Source organism: Phallusia mammillata, unplaced genomic scaffold (assembly GCF_965637545.1).
Source record: "Phallusia mammillata unplaced genomic scaffold, kaPhaMamm4.hap1.1 HAP1_SCAFFOLD_142, whole genome shotgun sequence".
NCBI lineage: Eukaryota > Metazoa > Chordata > Ascidiacea > Phlebobranchia > Ascidiidae > Phallusia > Phallusia mammillata.
In genome coordinates this window covers 1-22,034 of record NW_027648885.1, presented here as the reverse complement: position 1 = coordinate 22,034, position 22,034 = coordinate 1, and the positions used below count along the sequence as shown (strand labels likewise).

The following is a 22,034-nucleotide window of genomic DNA, read 5'->3' as shown; positions in this document are numbered from 1 at the left end:
CTTTCGCAAAGGGAAAAACAACTCGTGTTTTGCGCGCGCCAGTCGCACTTAGCCTTTCGAAACTGAAATTCCTACCATTCGTTGCCGAGCCATGGCTCCGCTGCGCCGAATGCGGACATATTGTGCATATTCGCTTCGCTTACGTTCGTTTTCATACTTTATAAGCCGGAGGCGGGCCTGGAGACGCACCACAACGGAAACAACAACGTTATCGTCATCATGTCAGGACGCGGCAAAGGTGGCAAAGGATTGGGAAAGGGAGGCGCGAAGAGGCACAGGAAGGTGCTGCGTGACAACATCCAGGGCATTACCAAGCCTGCGATCAGGCGTCTTGCCCGCCGTGGCGGAGTCAAGCGAATTTCGGGTCTCATCTACGAGGAGACTCGCGGCGTGCTCAAGGTCTTCCTCGAGAACGTGATCCGCGACGCTGTCACCTACACCGAGCACGCCAAGAGGAAGACGGTCACGGCATTGGACGTCGTCTACGCCCTGAAACGCCAGGGACGCACCCTGTACGGCTTCGGAGGCTAGGCTGCCAGCACCTTTCGGACTTGTCACAAGCGGCAACAACAACAAAATCGGCCCTTTTCAGGGCCACCCATACTTGGCGGGAGAGAATTTTGCGAGAAGGGGCGGCTAGGCTAGGCCAGGCCCGGGGCCTTGGCGGCGCTCGTTTTTGCGCAGAAATACACTCGTTTCGCGGCCGGCCGCTTGGCCGGTGCGGCGAGATCAAAGCGCTGATTGGCCGAGTCGGAATTTGGCAAACCAATGGGCGCGAGTCCCCGAAGGTATAAAAGTCCCACCGAAAGCTTTCGGCTCATCAGTCTGACAGCAGCAGCCGGCGCGGTAGCAACGAGACAGAGTAGAATGGCACGTACCAAGCAAACAGCTCGCAAGTCGACCGGAGGCAAGGCGCCACGTAAGCAACTGGCCACCAAGGCCGCTCGCAAGAGCGCGCCGGCTACCGGGGGCGTGAAGAAGCCCCATCGGTACAGGCCAGGAACTGTGGCCCTCCGTGAGATCAGGCGTTACCAGAAGTCGACCGAGCTTCTCATCCGCAAGCTGCCCTTCCAGCGGCTGGTGCGCGAGATCGCTCAGGACTTCAAGACCGACCTGCGCTTCCAGAGCAGCGCCGTGATGGCTCTGCAGGAGGCCAGCGAGGCCTACCTGGTCGGCCTCTTCGAGGACACCAACTTGTGCGCGATCCACGCCAAGCGCGTCACCATCATGCCAAAGGACATCCAGCTCGCACGCCGCATCCGCGGGGAGCGCGCGTAAGAAGCGGCACACCAACAACCAAAACGGCTCTTTTCAGAGCCACCTAAACCCTTGCGAAAGAGATACTTGACTTGTTTCGGGGGCCGGCGCGTCGTGCCATTTTTTTACGGCGTAAGTAAGTACGCTTGCCTGCGATGTGCGCGGCAAAAACAGGAACATGGCCGCCGCCGGCTAGTCTCTTTTGCCGTGTTTCGAAATGGCATTTCGTTTCGTTGGGTGAAATTCAATTGCGCGAGGACAGTTGCTCGCTGGAGCATGAATGACGCACATTAAAGGCTCGTTTCGCCCGGAGCCGGAGCCCTGGTCGAACTCGACGACAAAGGCAACAGGGTGCACAGTGACGTCATGTAGGGCTGTGTTGTGAAATTGGAATGCGGTTTCAATTGGTCGAAATAGTTTGCCATCGCAAAAATTGGGCAAAGGCTACAAGGAAGACATTCGTTCGGGGCGAGCAATGCACGGTCCCGGGCCGCAGCGGGGGGGGGGGGCGGCCATCTTGAAATCTCTTTTGCGAAAAATTCGGGTGGCTCTGAAAAGAGCCGTTTTTCGGTTTGCACCACGTACGAGACAGGGGCGACGATTTAGGCTTTCTTGGAGGTCTTCTTTGGCAGAAGGACGGCCTGGATATTGGGCAGGACGCCGCCCTGCGCAACGGTGACTCCGCTGAGCAGCTTGTTCAGCTCCTCGTCGTTGCGGATGGCCAACTGCAGGTGGCGCGGGATGATGCGGGTCTTCTTGTTGTCGCGGGCTGCGTTGCCGGCCAACTCGAGAACCTCGGCGCTAAGGTATTCAAGCACCGCGGCCAGATACACGGGCGCGCCAGCTCCCACCCGGTCCGAGTAGTTGCCGTTGCGCAGAAGCCTGTGCACACGACCGACCGGGAACTGCAGTCCAGCGCGCGACGATCGGCTTTTGGGCTTTGCCTTGGACTTACCGCCACCTTTACCACGTCCTGACATATTGCTGACTGCTGATTGTTTGCCTGCTTAGCTGAGCGAATGACAAACCAAACAAGGTCGAATGCCTGCCACTCGCCGCCCTTCTCCTTTTATAGCTCTCGCCTTTGTCGAAATTCTCTCGCACTCCGATCACGCTCGGATCACGACTCGACCACAAGGGGCCATTGTTTCCTTTTGCTCCCGGGAGCGCCGCTCGTCGGGAGGACGGACGCCTCATTTGCATGGAGCGCCTATAAATGCCCGCGGTGGCCGGAGAGCCGCTCAGTTCGTTTCCTTTCGAAAGAAATTCAGTGAGCAGCAGCATGGCAGCTAGCAAAGGCACCAAGAAGGCAGTGAAGAAGGCCGCGCCGGCCGACAAGACCAAGAAGCGGCGAAAGCGCAGACGCGAGACCTTCAGCATCTACATTTACAAGGTGTTGAAGCAGGTGCACCCCGACACCGGCATCTCGAGCCGGGCGATGGGCATCATGAACTCGTTCGTCAACGACGTGTTCGAGCGCATCGCCGGCGAGGCGTCGCGCCTGTCGCTCTACAACAAGCGGTCGACCATCAGCAGCCGCGAGATCCAGACCTCGGTCCGTCTGCTCCTGCCCGGCGAATTGGCCAAGCACGCGGTGTCCGAAGGCACCAAGGCCGTCACCAAGTACACCAGCTCCAAGTAAGCAAGCCACCACCACCAGCAGCAAGCGCCGCCGCGGGGGGCCTCATCCTCAGCGAGCGCCGCCGCCGCCGCCAACCAAAACGGCTCTTTTCAGAGCCACCCGATCGTTCAGGGAGAGAATCAATCGCGAGCGCCGAAAGGCCTGCTTTGCCGACTTTCTTGTCGTTTCTGTTTTTTTGCTTTTTTTTCCCTTCTCATTTTGCTCCGTGCCAACAAGAAAAAACAAAAACCAAAAAATGTCGTTGCGCACAATGTACCGCCGCCACGGCAAAGCGCACTTTGCTTTTTGTGTTGGCCACTTCAGCGTTGGGACCACCCTCGATCTAGCCGCTTTTTCGCGAGTCGAGTCGACAGGCAAACACTGTTTGTTTTCAATGCCCCCAAAACTGCGCCGTTGCCAGCCCAGTTCAGTTCCGCTGCCACTCGGAAAAAAAACGACCCGACCTCGCCGAACCGAAACTCAACCAGTAGCCCGAGGGAAAAACCCCAGACCGCGAACGATTTTACAGCCATTAAAAGGAACACAAGTGCGTCATAACCTGCCGCAAGCCAGAGAAATAGGAAAAGATGGACAAAGCGGCAACACCGCGCGCTCGGCTTTACGTGCGCCGCACGATTTCGCCTCCTGCCAATACCCACGCGCGCATCGAACCGCAAAAGCCGCGCAAACTGGCGAAACAAAATACTGAAACGTGGTGCAGCAAGCCGACCGGCGAACTAACGACAACCGTCAGGCGCCACCCGCCCCACCGACGAGCCGAACCCGTGCAAATGCGTCGACAAAACGCAATCAACGGGCGCGAGGCCAAGGGCCAAGGCAAACAACCAAACAACCAAACACGCGTGCTGTCTCACTTTCGGCCCTCTCTCTTTCGCTCTGGTGGCCCGACCAGCGGCGTGACCCCTGCTGCGCACGCGCCGGGCCCAACCTGTACTAACCCGCGGCCTTGGCGGCCCCACCACTTCGACCCGCACCACCGCACCGGACAGTGCCCGGTGCCACGAGCTCCGGGCCACCTGGGACTTGCGTTTTCGACAAGAGAAATCGCCTGAATCCGTCCCACCCGGGCCCACGCCCGCGTGAAGGCCACGCCTGCACTCGACCGGGCGCACCGCACACCTTGCCGCCTCGCTCCTGAGCCCCCCGTGGAGCGCGGCGGCGCGGTGCCGGTCTGCAATTGCGCTGGCGTGCGCCCTGAGCGCTACGCTCCTCGACAGGGCACAGGCCGACGCCGAGCGACCTGGGGCCGCACTTGGGCAGGCCCGCGTTTAGGCGATTCAAGCACAAACAGCAAGTAGCACCCGCACCGTCGGCGGGCTTTCCGAAACGTCGTTTCGCGTTAGTGCGGACACGCCGTACAAATACGCGTCGAAGCCGCTCGACCGGCAAACGTCATTTCTTTGTCAGTCAGTCAGTCAGTCACTAGCAGAAATCAAAATGTCCGACGCGAAGAGCGCAGGAAAGAAGCAGGCCAGCAAGAAGGCGGCCGCGCCCAAGGCGCACCCCACATACCAGGAGATGATCAGCGCTGCCATCGCGCAGCTGAAGGAGAGGGGCGGCTCGTCGCGCCAGGCGATCGCCAAGTACATCAAGGCCAACTACAAGGTGGGTGACTCGGCCGACAGCCATATCAAGCTGGCGCTGCGGCGCCTTGCCGAAAAGGGCCAGTTGGCACGCACCAAGGGCACCGGCGCGTCCGGCTCCTTCAAGCTCGTGAAGCCGCAGGCCGGCGAGGGCAAGAAGAAGAAGAAGCCCAAGGCAGCAGCCGGCAAGAAGGCGGACAAGCCCAAGGCGGCCGCAGCCAAGAAGGACGCGAAGAAGTCCCCGAAAAAGAAGCCGGCCGCCAAAAAAGCGCCTGCCAAGAAGGCGGCGGCGGGCAAGAAGTCGTCACCCAAGAAGGCGGCCAAGCAAGCGAAAAGGGCCCCGGCTGCGGCGGCTAAGAAGTCACCCAAGAAGACGGCTGTGAAGGCGAAGAAACCGGCAGCCAAGAAGCAGGCCAAAAAGCCTGCCGCCAAGAAGGCGACCAAGAAGTAGAGCGGAGCGCGGTAGATTTTCCGCGCGCAACAAAAACGGCTCTTTTCAGGGCCACCCACACTTTCGCAAAGGGAAAAACAACTCGTGTTTTGCGCGCGCCAGTCGCACTTAGCCTTTCGAAACTGAAATTCCTACCATTCGTTGCCGAGCCATGGCTCCGCTGCGCCGAATGCGGACATATTGTGCATATTCGCTTCGCTTACGTTCGTTTTCATACTTTATAAGCCGGAGGCGGGCCTGGAGACGCACCACAACGGAAACAACAACGTTATCGTCGAACAGATCATCAGGATACAGTAAAGGCTATTGATAGATTTCGATTCTTTTACTAACCAGACGAGTTTGTTCTTGTAACATTTTTGTTTAGATAGTCCGTTCTCTTCACTTTTTTCTGGGTGAATTGAACACACATAAAGAGTCCTTTTCAGGACTACCCTGCAGCCTTGTTTTCAGTTTTGGATTTGAGGCAGCTTTTGTTATTTTCATGTGGGTAACTTGTTTACAAGTTTTCCCAGAAATTTCATTGTTCTTGTCCGCTTGCAAGCGGTTCGAGGAAGGTTTTCTTTGTTTAGAGAAGCCGCTTGTTGCTGTTTCCCGCTTTCACACGGGTTCGTGCAACTTGACACCGGTTGGTGCAGCCTTTTCTTTGTTTGAGGCTAGTTCTTGTTGTGGCTTTTACAGCAGCCCAGTATGTCCTACGCTGCCGCCACAAAGAAGAGTTTGGCTCCCACAGCCACCACTGCAAATGAAGGTCAAGAGCCTTTCGCTTTCGACCGAAATGTCGAGGTGGAAGCCCGCTTTAACCCTGGCCTGAAAAGACAGGAGATTTACGAAGTTTTACGGGCTATCAGGTTCAATTTTCGAGCCGACTTGGACGGCATCATTCAACTGCCGAAGGGCCGAGTTACTTTTTATTGTAGCACGGAGGCGAAGGCCAAAGATCTAGCGGTCGCCCTGACCAACAGCCAAAGGGCGGATTACGCCACAGCCTACGCTGACAATCTAGTGAAGGTTGTCATGTCTCGCTGTCCCCCAGGGATTGATATGCGAGAAATCGTGGATTATCTGGACAGAACGTACGCTCCAGTCGAGCGTTCTTACAGAGTTAAAGACCCGATGAGCAAGTCTCTGGGGAAACGGGCTTTCTTTATGAAGAGATCCGTTCTCGCGGAAAGCCCCATCCCAGAAAGCATCTTTCTAGGAAAGTGGTCAGTGTTAATGTTCTACACTGGCCAACCACGGGCTTGTGCCTATTGTCAGATCGTAGGCCATAAGAAGGAGGAATGCCCGTCGCTGCTGGAGCGTCAGGCCCAGCAAACCCAAGAACAGCCTGATGTTCCAGCTGAAGCACCGGAGGAGATCGGAACAACATCCCCTCCCCAGACCTCGCGACAGGTGCTCCCTGGTCAGGTTGAGCGAGTCGGTGGTCAGAAGAAGGATACGGAGGAGATCGCAACAACATCCCCTCCCCAGACCTCGCGACAGGTGCTCCCTGATCAGGTCGAGCGAGTCGGTGGTCAGAAGAAGGATACGGAGGAGATCGCAACAACATCCCCTCCCCAGACCTCGCGACAGGTGCTCCCTGATCAGGTCGAGCGAGTCGGTGGTCAGAAGAAGAACAACGAGGAGGAGACAACAACGTCGGCCCCTCCATTGACCTCGCGACAGGTGCTCCCTGAAAAGGTCGAGCGAGTCGGTGGTCCAACTACCAACCCCAGGAGTCCGCGGTCGAAGCTCCCAAATATGGTTGAGCAAGCCGGTTCTCCTGGGCCTGCGCCAAGTGCGCCCACGACCTCAACACCCAGGATTACCCAAGAAAATGAGGAAGGGGTCGTCCCCCTTCCGGACACATCGCTTCCAGAGGAGATCATCACCCCACAGGAGGAAGGATACAAGATCGTCCGGAGGAGGAAACGACCAGCAGCGACACCGCCGAAGAACCGGACAAATTGCTGCCTTACAGCATACGAAGGTAGAAACATGCGTTGTTTGTGCGGCACAATGCACATTAAGTGCAAATGTGGCACTTACGCCACAGAACAGAACTATAAAAGCCCATCGCAGTGTACTAATAAAAAGTGTAAAAGACTACTAATACAATGCACTTGCGGAAATTGTTACAATTTAGCGCGCGATGAACGAATTCTCTGCTCATGCAAAGCTCGCATACCGTCAGATTTTAACGCCACCTTTTTTTAAAAAAAACTGTGTTACCTTATTGTTCCCCTTTTCATTCAAACGTTAAAATGGCGCCGACCAGTTATCTAAAAATCTGTACGCTGAATGTAAACGGCATAGGCCAGGCCTCCAAACGCCACGCCCTGTTCCGTCATCTGTCCTCTTTAAACTTTGACCTTTTTTGCCTCCAAGAAACCCACTCTACCCCCCAAACCGAATCCCTGTGGAAGTCCGAATGGACTTCCGGCCCCATCCTCTTAAACTCGGCACCGCACAAAGGCTCAGCCAGCGGCGGTGTCGCAGTTCTTCTAAACTCCTCTAGTATTTCCATTCTAAATTCTATTTCTGACTCCACCGGTCGTATTATTACGACCGACATATCTACCCGAACCCACACCATCCATATCGTAAACATTTATGCACCCTCCGGCAGTAAAAATCATCAAGCCCGCAACACCTTTTTCGACTCACTATACCCTTACATTAATTCACCCCACCCTATCATCCTAACCGGCGACTTCAACTGTGTAGAAAACCCCTCTCTTGACAGATATCCCCCCAGCCATACCCACCCTCCTAATAAAACACTACAGAACCTTCTAACAACCTTTCACCTGCAGGACTCTTTTCGGTTACTCCACCCCACCCTACGCCAATTCACCCGTCGAGCACCTAACACCCAATCCCGAATCGACCGCATTTACATATCTCCAGCCCTCACCCCAAAACAACACACCTTCCTCCCAACATCCCTTTCAGACCACGACCTTGTAATCCTTACCCTGAACCTAGTCTCTGCCCCACCCAGGGGCAGAGGCACTTGGAAAAACAACGTCAACACCCTTCACGATCCTCACTTCCAAAAACACCTCCGACAACTTTACCCCGTATGGAAAACCCTTGCCCCATTCCACCCCAATCCCTTGGACTTCTGGTTGACCCTTAAAGTAAAATTCAAAAAACTTATCCAAACCCACTCAAAACGAATTGCCCAAGAACAGCGTACCCATACCCACAACCTCCAGACCCAACTTAACACCCTTCGGCAAACCCTCAACGACGACCCTTCCTCTGAAAACTACAAAACCTTCCTTGCTGTAAAAAAATCCCTCGCAACTCTCCACCTCGACACCGCCCGATCCCATCTAATTAAATCCCTCGCTTCTGACCCCCATTTCAAACACATGGCAGACAAAACCCTTTACTCACAACTCCTCCCCTCCAAACGACACCCCCCGATAACCGAACTGGAAAACGACCTTGGACTTCCCCTAACCACACCCAAGGAAATGCTTTCCCATACTCACCGCTTTTTCACAGACCTCTACTCGGACCAAAACAAACCTATCCCACCCCCGGACAATATCTTTTTGAAACAACCACTCAACCCCATACCGGAAGACCAAACCCAATCCCTATCCCAACCATTATCGAAAAGCGAAATAAAAAATACCATATCCCTTTTCCCAAACGGCAAAACCCCGGGTCCCGACGGTCTCAGTATCGAGTTTTACTCGCTCTACTGGGACCTAATCGGGGCTGACCTCACCCAAGCCCTGGACCACGCGTACCTCAACGCCTATACCCCTTTAGAATTCAACCTTGGACACCTCACCCTAATCCACAAGAAGAACAACCCATCCCTCCTCACAAACTACCGCCCCATATCCCTCCTGAACGCCGACCTAAAAATACTACAAAAAACCCTAAACCTCCGCATCAAACCCTTCCTTTCCCAGATAATTTCCCAAAACCAATTTGCACAACCCAATTCGACCACCTCCGACGCCACAACCCTCCTCCGCGACCTATTTCATGAAGCCACATCCCGTTCCTCTGATTCCTTTTTTGTTTCGCTCGACTTCCAAAAAGCCTTTGACTCCATTTCCTACACCTGGTTAAAATTACAACTTACCCGAAAACGTTTTCCCCCTACCTTTGTCAATTACATTCTTTCTCTGCAGACCACCGCTTACTCACACACCCTCCTCAATGGTTTTGCCACAACGGGCTTCCCGATCAGGAGAGGTGTCCGGCAAGGCGACCCGCTGAGCTTGACCCTCTTCCTGATTGCCATCGACCCATTACTCGCTGCCATCCAAAACCACCCTTCGATATCACCTGTCCCAGCCCCTTGTCGAAACACACCAAAAGCAATCGCCTTTGCGGACGACGTCACCCTTGCGGTGGCCGGCTCCCATTCCCTAGAAACATCCTTTCAATTAATATCCCGTTTCACCCTGATTACCGGCTTAGCCCTAAACCCCACCAAAACCCAGGCGATTGCTACCCTCTGCCCCCCAAACTCTCCAAACCTCCCCGATATCAACTGGAACCCGACTGTAATCACCCCTCTCAACATTCCCATCGGCCACCCCAAATCCATCACCGCAGCATGGAGAAACGCCATCTGCTCCCTTAAAGAAACCTCCACGTCCCTCAAACACCCTTTCCTCACCTACGACGCCAAGAGCATTTTAACCAAAACCCTGCTTCTCCCCAAACTCTCATACCTGGCACGAACCTACCCACTTCCACCCACGCAGCGAGAAACAGTCGATGGCATTGTGGTAGACTTCATTTCAGCCTACCCAAATCCTCCCCTCCCAATAAAAACCCTATCCGCACGTCGTGACCTTGGTGGTTACGACGTCGCCAACATTCCCTTATACACAGACATTTTTTTTCTTGCACCCCTACGGAAATACCTCTTGCACAGAATTTTTGATACCCCGACAACACCCCAGCTTTCCCTACTCGAGTACCACGTTGGACACCCCATCTCCAGACTTTTTAACCTCCGCACCAGAAACTACCTTCCCCACTCAAACAAACCTTCCCCCTTTTACCAGACCACCTTGTCGCTACTTGCAAAACTGAACCCAACACAATCCGAACTGTTATCCCCAAAATCCAAACCACTCTACACTAGATTAGTCAACCCTGACCCCGACCCCACGAATCCCACCGATTGGTCCCTCATCCACCACCCAATTCACCCCAACTACATTAAAACCTTCAACTACCGACTCAAACAAAAAACCCTACCCCTACACTGTAAATTCACCATATTCTTTCTTGACAAGGACACAAACTGCTACCTTTGCAACACCCATTTCGAAACCTACGACCACCTTTTCCACACCTGCCCCCAAATACAAAGCCTCCTCACCCTTGCAAAAAAAATCTTCACCAAAACAACCGGAAATCCAACCACCTACTTTGACACCCCCTCCCACTATGAATTTATTAAACCCGACCACCCTTCAGCATCCGAACACACACTTATATCCCTACTGAATTCAACCCTCTCCCATGCGATATGGAAAACCCGTAACAAAATAAAAGCCGAAACCCACTCCATCAGCCCCACACTTGACAAAGACCTAGCCCGATCCCTAATCCGCTCTTTACACTCTAAACTTTCTATCCAGCGGAACAGGCCAAACTCTATCCACTTGGAGGTCATGGCCAACGCCGTTAAAGCTATCAATTTGATAAAAATATAAAATAATAAAGAATTAGCTGTCGCGCCAAGCCCCAGAACCTTTACTGTGCTTCAACACGAGTTTCATGCACTATTTATTGTATTTATATTGCGTATCCCAAAAATTCATTTTGCATAAATCTATTCTTTACGTGTTTTTGCAAATCCGCGTGTAAATATACCATACGGCTTTTTGTCCTCCCATTTAGATAAAAACAAGACTCTTATCCCTTCTATTGCGTGTAACACTTTGTATAACAAGAAATTATGCTACGCCTATCTCCACTTTGTGTAGTTGTTTTGAGCCTTTGTGTATTTTTGCGCCTTTGGGCACTTCTCTGCGATTGAATGTGTTTTTTCTCCTGTTTGCACACGTAAAACAGCCTCGTTATGTACTGCCTCTGTGTTTCTTCCTTTCGTGTTAAATTAAAAAAATATCCCCGTATTTTCGTTAGAATTCTACCGCCTTTGTTTACATTCCTCTTTGCGTAAAAATATCCCCTTGTATGATCTCTATTGTGTTTGTTTACTTTTCGCCCTATTTACTATCTCTATATTTAAAATCTCATCGTATGTTTTCTATTGTCGTTGTTTACCTTTCGCTGTATCCACTAGTTCTATCTTTAAAATTCCCCTCGTAAGTTTTCTATTGTCTTTGTTTACTTTACGCCGTAGCCACTATTTCTATCCTTAAATTTCCCCTCGTATGTTTTCTATTGTCTTTGTTTACTTTACGCCGCTACTACTATTTCTAGCTTTAAAATTCCCCCTTTCTTTATTTTTCTATCGTCTTTGTTTACTTCGTTGCTGTGTGTACGACTTCCATGTATCTGACCTTTCTTCGTATCTTTTATTTATTTATTTATTTATTTATTCATTTATTTATTTATTTATTCATTTATTTATTTATTTATTATTATTATTATTTTTTTTTCCTTTATTCCCCTCAAGTTACACTACGCGCGCACACTATTCTAATTTATACCCTTCTTAATCTATACAGAAAGATACGTTAAACAACCACCTATTGTACCCACCCACACTTGTAAACTATTAATTCTCTGTCTCTCCCTTTTTTTGTTGATGTATTTTGTTCTTGTATCGTGTTTCTTTTTTTCGTAGCGAGTTAAGCGCTCGAATAAAAAAAAAAAAAAAAAAAAAAAAAAGGTGGCAAAGGATTGGGAAAGGGAGGCGCGAAGAGGCACAGGAAGGTGCTGCGTGACAACATCCAGGGCATTACCAAGCCTGCGATCAGGCGTCTTGCCCGCCGTGGCGGAGTCAAGCGAATTTCGGGTCTCATCTACGAGGAGACTCGCGGCGTGCTCAAGGTCTTCCTCGAGAACGTGATCCGCGACGCTGTCACCTACACCGAGCACGCCAAGAGGAAGACGGTCACGGCATTGGACGTCGTCTACGCCCTGAAACGCCAGGGACGCACCCTGTACGGCTTCGGAGGCTAGGCTGCCAGCACCTTTCGGACTTGTCACAAGCGGCAACAACAACAAAATCGGCCCTTTTCAGGGCCACCCATACTTGGCGGGAGAGAATTTTGCGAGAAGGGGCGGCTAGGCTAGGCCAGGCCCGGGGCCTTGGCGGCGCTCGTTTTTGCGCAGAAATACACTCGTTTCGCGGCCGGCCGCTTGGCCGGTGCGGCGAGATCAAAGCGCTGATTGGCCGAGTCGGAATTTGGCAAACCAATGGGCGCGAGTCCCCGAAGGTATAAAAGTCCCACCGAAAGCTTTCGGCTCATCAGTCTGACAGCAGCAGCCGGCGCGGTAGCAACGAGACAGAGTAGAATGGCACGTACCAAGCAAACAGCTCGCAAGTCGACCGGAGGCAAGGCGCCACGTAAGCAACTGGCCACCAAGGCCGCTCGCAAGAGCGCGCCGGCTACCGGGGGCGTGAAGAAGCCCCATCGGTACAGGCCAGGAACTGTGGCCCTCCGTGAGATCAGGCGTTACCAGAAGTCGACCGAGCTTCTCATCCGCAAGCTGCCCTTCCAGCGGCTGGTGCGCGAGATCGCTCAGGACTTCAAGACCGACCTGCGCTTCCAGAGCAGCGCCGTGATGGCTCTGCAGGAGGCCAGCGAGGCCTACCTGGTCGGCCTCTTCGAGGACACCAACTTGTGCGCGATCCACGCCAAGCGCGTCACCATCATGCCAAAGGACATCCAGCTCGCACGCCGCATCCGCGGGGAGCGCGCGTAAGAAGCGGCACACCAACAACCAAAACGGCTCTTTTCAGAGCCACCTAAACCCTTGCGAAAGAGATACTTGACTTGTTTCGGGGGCCGGCGCGTCGTGCCATTTTTTTACGGCGTAAGTAAGTACGCTTGCCTGCGATGTGCGCGGCAAAAACAGGAACATGGCCGCCGCCGGCTAGTCTCTTTTGCCGTGTTTCGAAATGGCATTTCGTTTCGTTGGGTGAAATTCAATTGCGCGAGGACAGTTGCTCGCTGGAGCATGAATGACGCACATTAAAGGCTCGTTTCGCCCGGAGCCGGAGCCCTGGTCGAACTCGACGACAAAGGCAACAGGGTGCACAGTGACGTCATGTAGGGCTGTGTTGTGAAATTGGAATGCGGTTTCAATTGGTCGAAATAGTTTGCCATCGCAAAAATTGGGCAAAGGCTACAAGGAAGACATTCGTTCGGGGCGAGCAATGCACGGTCCCGGGCCGCAGCGGGGGGGGGGGGCGGCCATCTTGAAATCTCTTTTGCGAAAAATTCGGGTGGCTCTGAAAAGAGCCGTTTTTCGGTTTGCACCACGTACGAGACAGGGGCGACGATTTAGGCTTTCTTGGAGGTCTTCTTTGGCAGAAGGACGGCCTGGATATTGGGCAGGACGCCGCCCTGCGCAACGGTGACTCCGCTGAGCAGCTTGTTCAGCTCCTCGTCGTTGCGGATGGCCAACTGCAGGTGGCGCGGGATGATGCGGGTCTTCTTGTTGTCGCGGGCTGCGTTGCCGGCCAACTCGAGAACCTCGGCGCTAAGGTATTCAAGCACCGCGGCCAGATACACGGGCGCGCCAGCTCCCACCCGGTCCGAGTAGTTGCCGTTGCGCAGAAGCCTGTGCACACGACCGACCGGGAACTGCAGTCCAGCGCGCGACGATCGGCTTTTGGGCTTTGCCTTGGACTTACCGCCACCTTTACCACGTCCTGACATATTGCTGACTGCTGATTGTTTGCCTGCTTAGCTGAGCGAATGACAAACCAAACAAGGTCGAATGCCTGCCACTCGCCGCCCTTCTCCTTTTATAGCTCTCGCCTTTGTCGAAATTCTCTCGCACTCCGATCACGCTCGGATCACGACTCGACCACAAGGGGCCATTGTTTCCTTTTGCTCCCGGGAGCGCCGCTCGTCGGGAGGACGGACGCCTCATTTGCATGGAGCGCCTATAAATGCCCGCGGTGGCCGGAGAGCCGCTCAGTTCGTTTCCTTTCGAAAGAAATTCAGTGAGCAGCAGCATGGCAGCTAGCAAAGGCACCAAGAAGGCAGTGAAGAAGGCCGCGCCGGCCGACAAGACCAAGAAGCGGCGAAAGCGCAGACGCGAGACCTTCAGCATCTACATTTACAAGGTGTTGAAGCAGGTGCACCCCGACACCGGCATCTCGAGCCGGGCGATGGGCATCATGAACTCGTTCGTCAACGACGTGTTCGAGCGCATCGCCGGCGAGGCGTCGCGCCTGTCGCTCTACAACAAGCGGTCGACCATCAGCAGCCGCGAGATCCAGACCTCGGTCCGTCTGCTCCTGCCCGGCGAATTGGCCAAGCACGCGGTGTCCGAAGGCACCAAGGCCGTCACCAAGTACACCAGCTCCAAGTAAGCAAGCCACCACCACCAGCAGCAAGCGCCGCCGCGGGGGGCCTCATCCTCAGCGAGCGCCGCCGCCGCCGCCAACCAAAACGGCTCTTTTCAGAGCCACCCGATCGTTCAGGGAGAGAATCAATCGCGAGCGCCGAAAGGCCTGCTTTGCCGACTTTCTTGTCGTTTCTGTTTTTTTGCTTTTTTTTCCCTTCTCATTTTGCTCCGTGCCAACAAGAAAAAACAAAAACCAAAAAATGTCGTTGCGCACAATGTACCGCCGCCACGGCAAAGCGCACTTTGCTTTTTGTGTTGGCCACTTCAGCGTTGGGACCACCCTCGATCTAGCCGCTTTTTCGCGAGTCGAGTCGACAGGCAAACACTGTTTGTTTTCAATGCCCCCAAAACTGCGCCGTTGCCAGCCCAGTTCAGTTCCGCTGCCACTCGGAAAAAAAACGACCCGACCTCGCCGAACCGAAACTCAACCAGTAGCCCGAGGGAAAAACCCCAGACCGCGAACGATTTTACAGCCATTAAAAGGAACACAAGTGCGTCATAACCTGCCGCAAGCCAGAGAAATAGGAAAAGATGGACAAAGCGGCAACACCGCGCGCTCGGCTTTACGTGCGCCGCACGATTTCGCCTCCTGCCAATACCCACGCGCGCATCGAACCGCAAAAGCCGCGCAAACTGGCGAAACAAAATACTGAAACGTGGTGCAGCAAGCCGACCGGCGAACTAACGACAACCGTCAGGCGCCACCCGCCCCACCGACGAGCCGAACCCGTGCAAATGCGTCGACAAAACGCAATCAACGGGCGCGAGGCCAAGGGCCAAGGCAAACAACCAAACAACCAAACACGCGTGCTGTCTCACTTTCGGCCCTCTCTCTTTCGCTCTGGTGGCCCGACCAGCGGCGTGACCCCTGCTGCGCACGCGCCGGGCCCAACCTGTACTAACCCGCGGCCTTGGCGGCCCCACCACTTCGACCCGCACCACCGCACCGGACAGTGCCCGGTGCCACGAGCTCCGGGCCACCTGGGACTTGCGTTTTCGACAAGAGAAATCGCCTGAATCCGTCCCACCCGGGCCCACGCCCGCGTGAAGGCCACGCCTGCACTCGACCGGGCGCACCGCACACCTTGCCGCCTCGCTCCTGAGCCCCCCGTGGAGCGCGGCGGCGCGGTGCCGGTCTGCAATTGCGCTGGCGTGCGCCCTGAGCGCTACGCTCCTCGACAGGGCACAGGCCGACGCCGAGCGACCTGGGGCCGCGCTTGGGCAGGCCCGCGTTTAGGCGATTCAAGCACAAACAGCAAGTAGCACCCGCACCGTCGGCGGGCTTTCCGAAACGTCGTTTCGCGTTAGTGCGGACACGCCGTACAAATACGCGTCGAAGCCGCTCGACCGGCAAACGTCATTTCTTTGTCAGTCAGTCAGTCAGTCACTAGCAGAAATCAAAATGTCCGACGCGAAGAGCGCAGGAAAGAAGCAGGCCAGCAAGAAGGCGGCCGCGCCCAAGGCGCACCCCACATACCAGGAGATGATCAGCGCTGCCATCGCGCAGCTGAAGGAGAGGGGCGGCTCGTCGCGCCAGGCGATCGCCAAGTACATCAAGGCCAACTACAAGGTGGGTGACTCGGCCGACAGCCATATCAAGCTGGCGCTGCGGCGCCTTGCCGAAAAGGGCCAGTTGGCACGCACCAAGGGCACCGGCGCGTCCGGCTCCTTCAAGCTCGTGAAGCCGCAGGCCGGCGAGGGCAAGAAGAAGAAGAAGCCCAAGGCAGCAGCCGGCAAGAAGGCGGACAAGCCCAAGGCGGCCGCAGCCAAGAAGGACGCGAAGAAGTCCCCGAAAAAGAAGCCGGCCGCCAAAAAAGCGCCTGCCAAGAAGGCGGCGGCGGGCAAGAAGTCGTCACCCAAGAAGGCGGCCAAGCAAGCGAAAAGGGCCCCGGCTGCGGCGGCTAAGAAGTCACCCAAGAAGACGGCTGTGAAGGCGAAGAAACCGGCAGCCAAGAAGCAGGCCAAAAAGCCTGCCGCCAAGAAGGCGACCAAGAAGTAGAGCGGAGCGCGGTAGATTTTCCGCGCGCAACAAAAACGGCTCTTTTCAGGGCCACCCACACTTTCGCAAAGGGAAAAACAACTCGTGTTTTGCGCGCGCCAGTCGCACTTAGCCTTTCGAAACTGAAATTCCTACCATTCGTTGCCGAGCCATGGCTCCGCTGCGCCGAATGCGGACATATTGTGCATATTCGCTTCGCTTACGTTCGTTTTCATACTTTATAAGCCGGAGGCGGGCCTGGAGACGCACCACAACGGAAACAACAACGTTATCGTCATCATGTCAGGACGCGGCAAAGGTGGCAAAGGATTGGGAAAGGGAGGCGCGAAGAGGCACAGGAAGGTGCTGCGTGACAACATCCAGGGCATTACCAAGCCTGCGATCAGGCGTCTTGCCCGCCGTGGCGGAGTCAAGCGAATTTCGGGTCTCATCTACGAGGAGACTCGCGGCGTGCTCAAGGTCTTCCTCGAGAACGTGATCCGCGACGCTGTCACCTACACCGAGCACGCCAAGAGGAAGACGGTCACGGCATTGGACGTCGTCTACGCCCTGAAACGCCAGGGACGCACCCTGTACGGCTTCGGAGGCTAGGCTGCCAGCACCTTTCGGACTTGTCACAAGCGGCAACAACAACAAAATCGGCCCTTTTCAGGGCCACCCATACTTGGCGGGAGAGAATTTTGCGAGAAGGGGCGGCTAGGCTAGGCCAGGCCCGGGGCCTTGGCGGCGCTCGTTTTTGCGCAGAAATACACTCGTTTCGCGGCCGGCCGCTTGGCCGGTGCGGCGAGATCAAAGCGCTGATTGGCCGAGTCGGAATTTGGCAAACCAATGGGCGCGAGTCCCCGAAGGTATAAAAGTCCCACCGAAAGCTTTCGGCTCATCAGTCTGACAGCAGCAGCCGGCGCGGTAGCAACGAGACAGAGTAGAATGGCACGTACCAAGCAAACAGCTCGCAAGTCGACCGGAGGCAAGGCGCCACGTAAGCAACTGGCCACCAAGGCCGCTCGCAAGAGCGCGCCGGCTACCGGGGGCGTGAAGAAGCCCCATCGGTACAGGCCAGGAACTGTGGCCCTCCGTGAGATCAGGCGTTACCAGAAGTCGACCGAGCTTCTCATCCGCAAGCTGCCCTTCCAGCGGCTGGTGCGCGAGATCGCTCAGGACTTCAAGACCGACCTGCGCTTCCAGAGCAGCGCCGTGATGGCTCTGCAGGAGGCCAGCGAGGCCTACCTGGTCGGCCTCTTCGAGGACACCAACTTGTGCGCGATCCACGCCAAGCGCGTCACCATCATGCCAAAGGACATCCAGCTCGCACGCCGCATCCGCGGGGAGCGCGCGTAAGAAGCGGCACACCAACAACCAAAACGGCTCTTTTCAGAGCCACCTAAACCCTTGCGAAAGAGATACTTGACTTGTTTCGGGGGCCGGCGCGTCGTGCCATTTTTTTACGGCGTAAGTAAGTACGCTTGCCTGCGATGTGCGCGGCAAAAACAGGAACATGGCCGCCGCCGGCTAGTCTCTTTTGCCGTGTTTCGAAATGGCATTTCGTTTCGTTGGGTGAAATTCAATTGCGCGAGGACAGTTGCTCGCTGGAGCATGAATGACGCACATTAAAGGCTCGTTTCGCCCGGAGCCGGAGCCCTGGTCGAACTCGACGACAAAGGCAACAGGGTGCACAGTGACGTCATGTAGGGCTGTGTTGTGAAATTGGAATGCGGTTTCAATTGGTCGAAATAGTTTGCCATCGCAAAAATTGGGCAAAGGCTACAAGGAAGACATTCGTTCGGGGCGAGCAATGCACGGTCCCGGGCCGCAGCGGGGGGGGGGGGCGGCCATCTTGAAATCTCTTTTGCGAAAAATTCGGGTGGCTCTGAAAAGAGCCGTTTTTCGGTTTGCACCACGTACGAGACAGGGGCGACGATTTAGGCTTTCTTGGAGGTCTTCTTTGGCAGAAGGACGGCCTGGATATTGGGCAGGACGCCGCCCTGCGCAACGGTGACTCCGCTGAGCAGCTTGTTCAGCTCCTCGTCGTTGCGGATGGCCAACTGCAGGTGGCGCGGGATGATGCGGGTCTTCTTGTTGTCGCGGGCTGCGTTGCCGGCCAACTCGAGAACCTCGGCGCTAAGGTATTCAAGCACCGCGGCCAGATACACGGGCGCGCCAGCTCCCACCCGGTCCGAGTAGTTGCCGTTGCGCAGAAGCCTGTGCACACGACCGACCGGGAACTGCAGTCCAGCGCGCGACGATCGGCTTTTGGGCTTTGCCTTGGACTTACCGCCACCTTTACCACGTCCTGACATATTGCTGACTGCTGATTGTTTGCCTGCTTAGCTGAGCGAATGACAAACCAAACAAGGTCGAATGCCTGCCACTCGCCGCCCTTCTCCTTTTATAGCTCTCGCCTTTGTCGAAATTCTCTCGCACTCCGATCACGCTCGGATCACGACTCGACCACAAGGGGCCATTGTTTCCTTTTGCTCCCGGGAGCGCCGCTCGTCGGGAGGACGGACGCCTCATTTGCATGGAGCGCCTATAAATGCCCGCGGTGGCCGGAGAGCCGCTCAGTTCGTTTCCTTTCGAAAGAAATTCAGTGAGCAGCAGCATGGCAGCTAGCAAAGGCACCAAGAAGGCAGTGAAGAAGGCCGCGCCGGCCGACAAGACCAAGAAGCGGCGAAAGCGCAGACGCGAGACCTTCAGCATCTACATTTACAAGGTGTTGAAGCAGGTGCACCCCGACACCGGCATCTCGAGCCGGGCGATGGGCATCATGAACTCGTTCGTCAACGACGTGTTCGAGCGCATCGCCGGCGAGGCGTCGCGCCTGTCGCTCTACAACAAGCGGTCGACCATCAGCAGCCGCGAGATCCAGACCTCGGTCCGTCTGCTCCTGCCCGGCGAATTGGCCAAGCACGCGGTGTCCGAAGGCACCAAGGCCGTCACCAAGTACACCAGCTCCAAGTAAGCAAGCCACCACCACCAGCAGCAAGCGCCGCCGCGGGGGGCCTCATCCTCAGCGAGCGCCGCCGCCGCCGCCAACCAAAACGGCTCTTTTCAGAGCCACCCGATCGTTCAGGGAGAGAATCAATCGCGAGCGCCGAAAGGCCTGCTTTGCCGACTTTCTTGTCGTTTCTGTTTTTTTGCTTTTTTTTCCCTTCTCATTTTGCTCCGTGCCAACAAGAAAAAACAAAAACCAAAAAATGTCGTTGCGCACAATGTACCGCCGCCACGGCAAAGCGCACTTTGCTTTTTGTGTTGGCCACTTCAGCGTTGGGACCACCCTCGATCTAGCCGCTTTTTCGCGAGTCGAGTCGACAGGCAAACACTGTTTGTTTTCAATGCCCCCAAAACTGCGCCGTTGCCAGCCCAGTTCAGTTCCGCTGCCACTCGGAAAAAAAACGACCCGACCTCGCCGAACCGAAACTCAACCAGTAGCCCGAGGGAAAAACCCCAGACCGCGAACGATTTTACAGCCATTAAAAGGAACACAAGTGCGTCATAACCTGCCGCAAGCCAGAGAAATAGGAAAAGATGGACAAAGCGGCAACACCGCGCGCTCGGCTTTACGTGCGCCGCACGATTTCGCCTCCTGCCAATACCCACGCGCGCATCGAACCGCAAAAGCCGCGCAAACTGGCGAAACAAAATACTGAAACGTGGTGCAGCAAGCCGACCGGCGAACTAACGACAACCGTCAGGCGCCACCCGCCCCACCGACGAGCCGAACCCGTGCAAATGCGTCGACAAAACGCAATCAACGGGCGCGAGGCCAAGGGCCAAGGCAAACAACCAAACAACCAAACACGCGTGCTGTCTCACTTTCGGCCCTCTCTCTTTCGCTCTGGTGGCCCGACCAGCGGCGTGACCCCTGCTGCGCACGCGCCGGGCCCAACCTGTACTAACCCGCGGCCTTGGCGGCCCCACCACTTCGACCCGCACCACCGCACCGGACAGTGCCCGGTGCCACGAGCTCCGGGCCACCTGGGACTTGCGTTTTCGACAAGAGAAATCGCCTGAATCCGTCCCACCCGGGCCCACGCCCGCGTGAAGGCCACGCCTGCACTCGACCGGGCGCACCGCACACCTTGCCGCCTCGCTCCTGAGCCCCCCGTGGAGCGCGGCGGCGCGGTGCCGGTCTGCAATTGCGCTGGCGTGCGCCCTGAGCGCTACGCTCCTCGACAGGGCACAGGCCGACGCCGAGCGACCTGGGGCCGCGCTTGGGCAGGCCCGCGTTTAGGCGATTCAAGCACAAACAGCAAGTTGCACCCGCACCGTCGGCGGGCTTTCCGAAACGTCGTTTCGCGTTAGTGCGGACACGCCGTACAAATACGCGTCGAAGCCGCTCGACCGGCAAACGTCATTTCTTTGTCAGTCAGTCAGTCAGTCACTAGCAGAAATCAAAATGTCCGACGCGAAGAGCGCAGGAAAGAAGCAGGCCAGCAAGAAGGCGGCCGCGCCCAAGGCGCACCCCACATACCAGGAGATGATCAGCGCTGCCATCGCGCAGCTGAAGGAGAGGGGCGGCTCGTCGCGCCAGGCGATCGCCAAGTACATCAAGGCCAACTACAAGGTGGGTGACTCGGCCGACAGCCATATCAAGCTGGCGCTGCGGCGCCTTGCCGAAAAGGGCCAGTTGGCACGCACCAAGGGCACCGGCGCGTCCGGCTCCTTCAAGCTCGTGAAGCCGCAGGCCGGCGAGGGCAAGAAGAAGAAGAAGCCCAAGGCAGCAGCCGGCAAGAAGGCGGACAAGCCCAAGGCGGCCGCAGCCAAGAAGGACGCGAAGAAGTCCCCGAAAAAGAAGCCGGCCGCCAAAAAAGCGCCTGCCAAGAAGGCGGCGGCGGGCAAGAAGTCGTCACCCAAGAAGGCGGCCAAGCAAGCGAAAAGGGCCCCGGCTGCGGCGGCTAAGAAGTCACCCAAGAAGACGGCTGTGAAGGCGAAGAAACCGGCAGCCAAGAAGCAGGCCAAAAAGCCTGCCGCCAAGAAGGCGACCAAGAAGTAGAGCGGAGCGCGGTAGATTTTCCGCGCGCAACAAAAACGGCTCTTTTCAGGGCCACCCACACTTTCGCAAAGGGAAAAACAACTCGTGTTTTGCGCGCGCCAGTCGCACTTAGCCTTTCGAAACTGAAATTCCTACCATTCGTTGCCGAGCCATGGCTCCGCTGCGCCGAATGCGGACATATTGTGCATATTCGCTTCGCTTACGTTCGTTTTCATACTTTATAAGCCGGAGGCGGGCCTGGAGACGCACCACAACGGAAACAACAACGTTATCGTCATCATGTCAGGACGCGGCAAAGGTGGCAAAGGATTGGGAAAGGGAGGCGCGAAGAGGCACAGGAAGGTGCTGCGTGACAACATCCAGGGCATTACCAAGCCTGCGATCAGGCGTCTTGCCCGCCGTGGCGGAGTCAAGCGAATTTCGGGTCTCATCTACGAGGAGACTCGCGGCGTGCTCAAGGTCTTCCTCGAGAACGTGATCCGCGACGCTGTCACCTACACCGAGCACGCCAAGAGGAAGACGGTCACGGCATTGGACGTCGTCTACGCCCTGAAACGCCAGGGACGCACCCTGTACGGCTT

At 55.9% G+C, this 22,034-nt stretch overlaps 16 protein-coding genes across 16 annotated transcripts; 13 read left to right on the top strand and 3 right to left on the bottom strand.

Annotated features, from left to right (window-relative positions):
* The first annotated feature begins 68 nt into the window (after nucleotides 1–68).
* On the top strand, nucleotides 69–592 carry LOC145207703 (histone H4). The gene has a single exon (XM_080078755.1). It carries the CDS (start codon nucleotides 220–222, stop codon nucleotides 529–531), a length of 312 nt encoding a protein of 103 aa, XP_079934881.1. The 5' UTR covers nucleotides 69–219; the 3' UTR covers nucleotides 532–592.
* A 66-nt stretch (nucleotides 593–658) lies between these two features.
* On the top strand, nucleotides 659–1,757 carry LOC145207699 (histone H3-like). Its single transcript, XM_080078752.1, has one exon. It carries the CDS (start codon nucleotides 769–771, stop codon nucleotides 1,276–1,278), a length of 510 nt encoding a protein of 169 aa, XP_079934878.1. The 5' UTR covers nucleotides 659–768; the 3' UTR covers nucleotides 1,279–1,757.
* A 102-nt stretch (nucleotides 1,758–1,859) lies between these two features.
* LOC145207702 (histone H2A) lies at nucleotides 1,860–2,237 on the bottom strand. Its single transcript, XM_080078754.1, has one exon. The coding sequence runs from the start codon at nucleotides 2,235–2,237 to the stop codon at nucleotides 1,860–1,862; it is 378 nt and encodes a 125-aa protein (XP_079934880.1).
* A 236-nt stretch (nucleotides 2,238–2,473) lies between these two features.
* Nucleotides 2,474–3,188, top strand: LOC145207701 (histone H2B.2-like). The gene has a single exon (XM_080078753.1). It carries the CDS (start codon nucleotides 2,474–2,476, stop codon nucleotides 2,897–2,899), a length of 426 nt encoding a protein of 141 aa, XP_079934879.1. The 3' UTR covers nucleotides 2,900–3,188.
* Nucleotides 3,189–4,272: 1,084 nt separating this feature from the next.
* Nucleotides 4,273–4,991, top strand: LOC145207716 (uncharacterized). The gene has a single exon (XM_080078769.1). It carries the CDS (start codon nucleotides 4,337–4,339, stop codon nucleotides 4,931–4,933), a length of 597 nt encoding a protein of 198 aa, XP_079934895.1. The 5' UTR covers nucleotides 4,273–4,336; the 3' UTR covers nucleotides 4,934–4,991.
* A 6,752-nt stretch (nucleotides 4,992–11,743) lies between these two features.
* LOC145207705 (histone H4-like) lies at nucleotides 11,744–12,119 on the top strand (the record flags this gene model as incomplete). The annotated part of the gene is made up of 1 exon (XM_080078758.1): nucleotides 11,744–12,119. A coding segment is annotated over one exon (315 nt), but the record flags the coding sequence as incomplete, so codon positions are not given.
* Nucleotides 12,120–12,185: 66 nt separating this feature from the next.
* Nucleotides 12,186–13,284, top strand: LOC145207713 (histone H3-like). The gene has a single exon (XM_080078765.1). The coding sequence runs from the start codon at nucleotides 12,296–12,298 to the stop codon at nucleotides 12,803–12,805; it is 510 nt and encodes a 169-aa protein (XP_079934891.1). The 5' UTR covers nucleotides 12,186–12,295; the 3' UTR covers nucleotides 12,806–13,284.
* Nucleotides 13,285–13,386: 102 nt separating this feature from the next.
* LOC145207715 (histone H2A) lies at nucleotides 13,387–13,764 on the bottom strand. The gene has a single exon (XM_080078768.1). It carries the CDS (start codon nucleotides 13,762–13,764, stop codon nucleotides 13,387–13,389), a length of 378 nt encoding a protein of 125 aa, XP_079934894.1.
* Nucleotides 13,765–14,000: 236 nt separating this feature from the next.
* LOC145207714 (histone H2B.2-like) lies at nucleotides 14,001–14,715 on the top strand. The gene has a single exon (XM_080078766.1). It carries the CDS (start codon nucleotides 14,001–14,003, stop codon nucleotides 14,424–14,426), a length of 426 nt encoding a protein of 141 aa, XP_079934892.1. The 3' UTR covers nucleotides 14,427–14,715.
* Nucleotides 14,716–15,797: 1,082 nt separating this feature from the next.
* Nucleotides 15,798–16,518, top strand: LOC145207712 (uncharacterized). Its single transcript, XM_080078764.1, has one exon. The coding sequence runs from the start codon at nucleotides 15,864–15,866 to the stop codon at nucleotides 16,458–16,460; it is 597 nt and encodes a 198-aa protein (XP_079934890.1). The 5' UTR covers nucleotides 15,798–15,863; the 3' UTR covers nucleotides 16,461–16,518.
* A 70-nt stretch (nucleotides 16,519–16,588) lies between these two features.
* LOC145207709 (histone H4) lies at nucleotides 16,589–17,112 on the top strand. Its single transcript, XM_080078762.1, has one exon. It carries the CDS (start codon nucleotides 16,740–16,742, stop codon nucleotides 17,049–17,051), a length of 312 nt encoding a protein of 103 aa, XP_079934888.1. The 5' UTR covers nucleotides 16,589–16,739; the 3' UTR covers nucleotides 17,052–17,112.
* A 66-nt stretch (nucleotides 17,113–17,178) lies between these two features.
* Nucleotides 17,179–18,277, top strand: LOC145207706 (histone H3-like). The gene has a single exon (XM_080078759.1). It carries the CDS (start codon nucleotides 17,289–17,291, stop codon nucleotides 17,796–17,798), a length of 510 nt encoding a protein of 169 aa, XP_079934885.1. The 5' UTR covers nucleotides 17,179–17,288; the 3' UTR covers nucleotides 17,799–18,277.
* A 102-nt stretch (nucleotides 18,278–18,379) lies between these two features.
* LOC145207708 (histone H2A) lies at nucleotides 18,380–18,757 on the bottom strand. The gene has a single exon (XM_080078761.1). The coding sequence runs from the start codon at nucleotides 18,755–18,757 to the stop codon at nucleotides 18,380–18,382; it is 378 nt and encodes a 125-aa protein (XP_079934887.1).
* Nucleotides 18,758–18,993: 236 nt separating this feature from the next.
* LOC145207707 (histone H2B.2-like) lies at nucleotides 18,994–19,708 on the top strand. Its single transcript, XM_080078760.1, has one exon. The coding sequence runs from the start codon at nucleotides 18,994–18,996 to the stop codon at nucleotides 19,417–19,419; it is 426 nt and encodes a 141-aa protein (XP_079934886.1). The 3' UTR covers nucleotides 19,420–19,708.
* A 1,090-nt stretch (nucleotides 19,709–20,798) lies between these two features.
* Nucleotides 20,799–21,511, top strand: LOC145207710 (uncharacterized). The gene has a single exon (XM_080078763.1). It carries the CDS (start codon nucleotides 20,857–20,859, stop codon nucleotides 21,451–21,453), a length of 597 nt encoding a protein of 198 aa, XP_079934889.1. The 5' UTR covers nucleotides 20,799–20,856; the 3' UTR covers nucleotides 21,454–21,511.
* Nucleotides 21,512–21,581: 70 nt separating this feature from the next.
* On the top strand, nucleotides 21,582–22,029 carry LOC145207693 (histone H4-like; the record flags this gene model as incomplete). Its single annotated transcript, XM_080078746.1, has 1 exon — nucleotides 21,582–22,029. A coding segment is annotated over exon 1 (297 nt), but the record flags the coding sequence as incomplete, so codon positions are not given.
* Nucleotides 22,030–22,034: the final 5 nt, after the last annotated feature.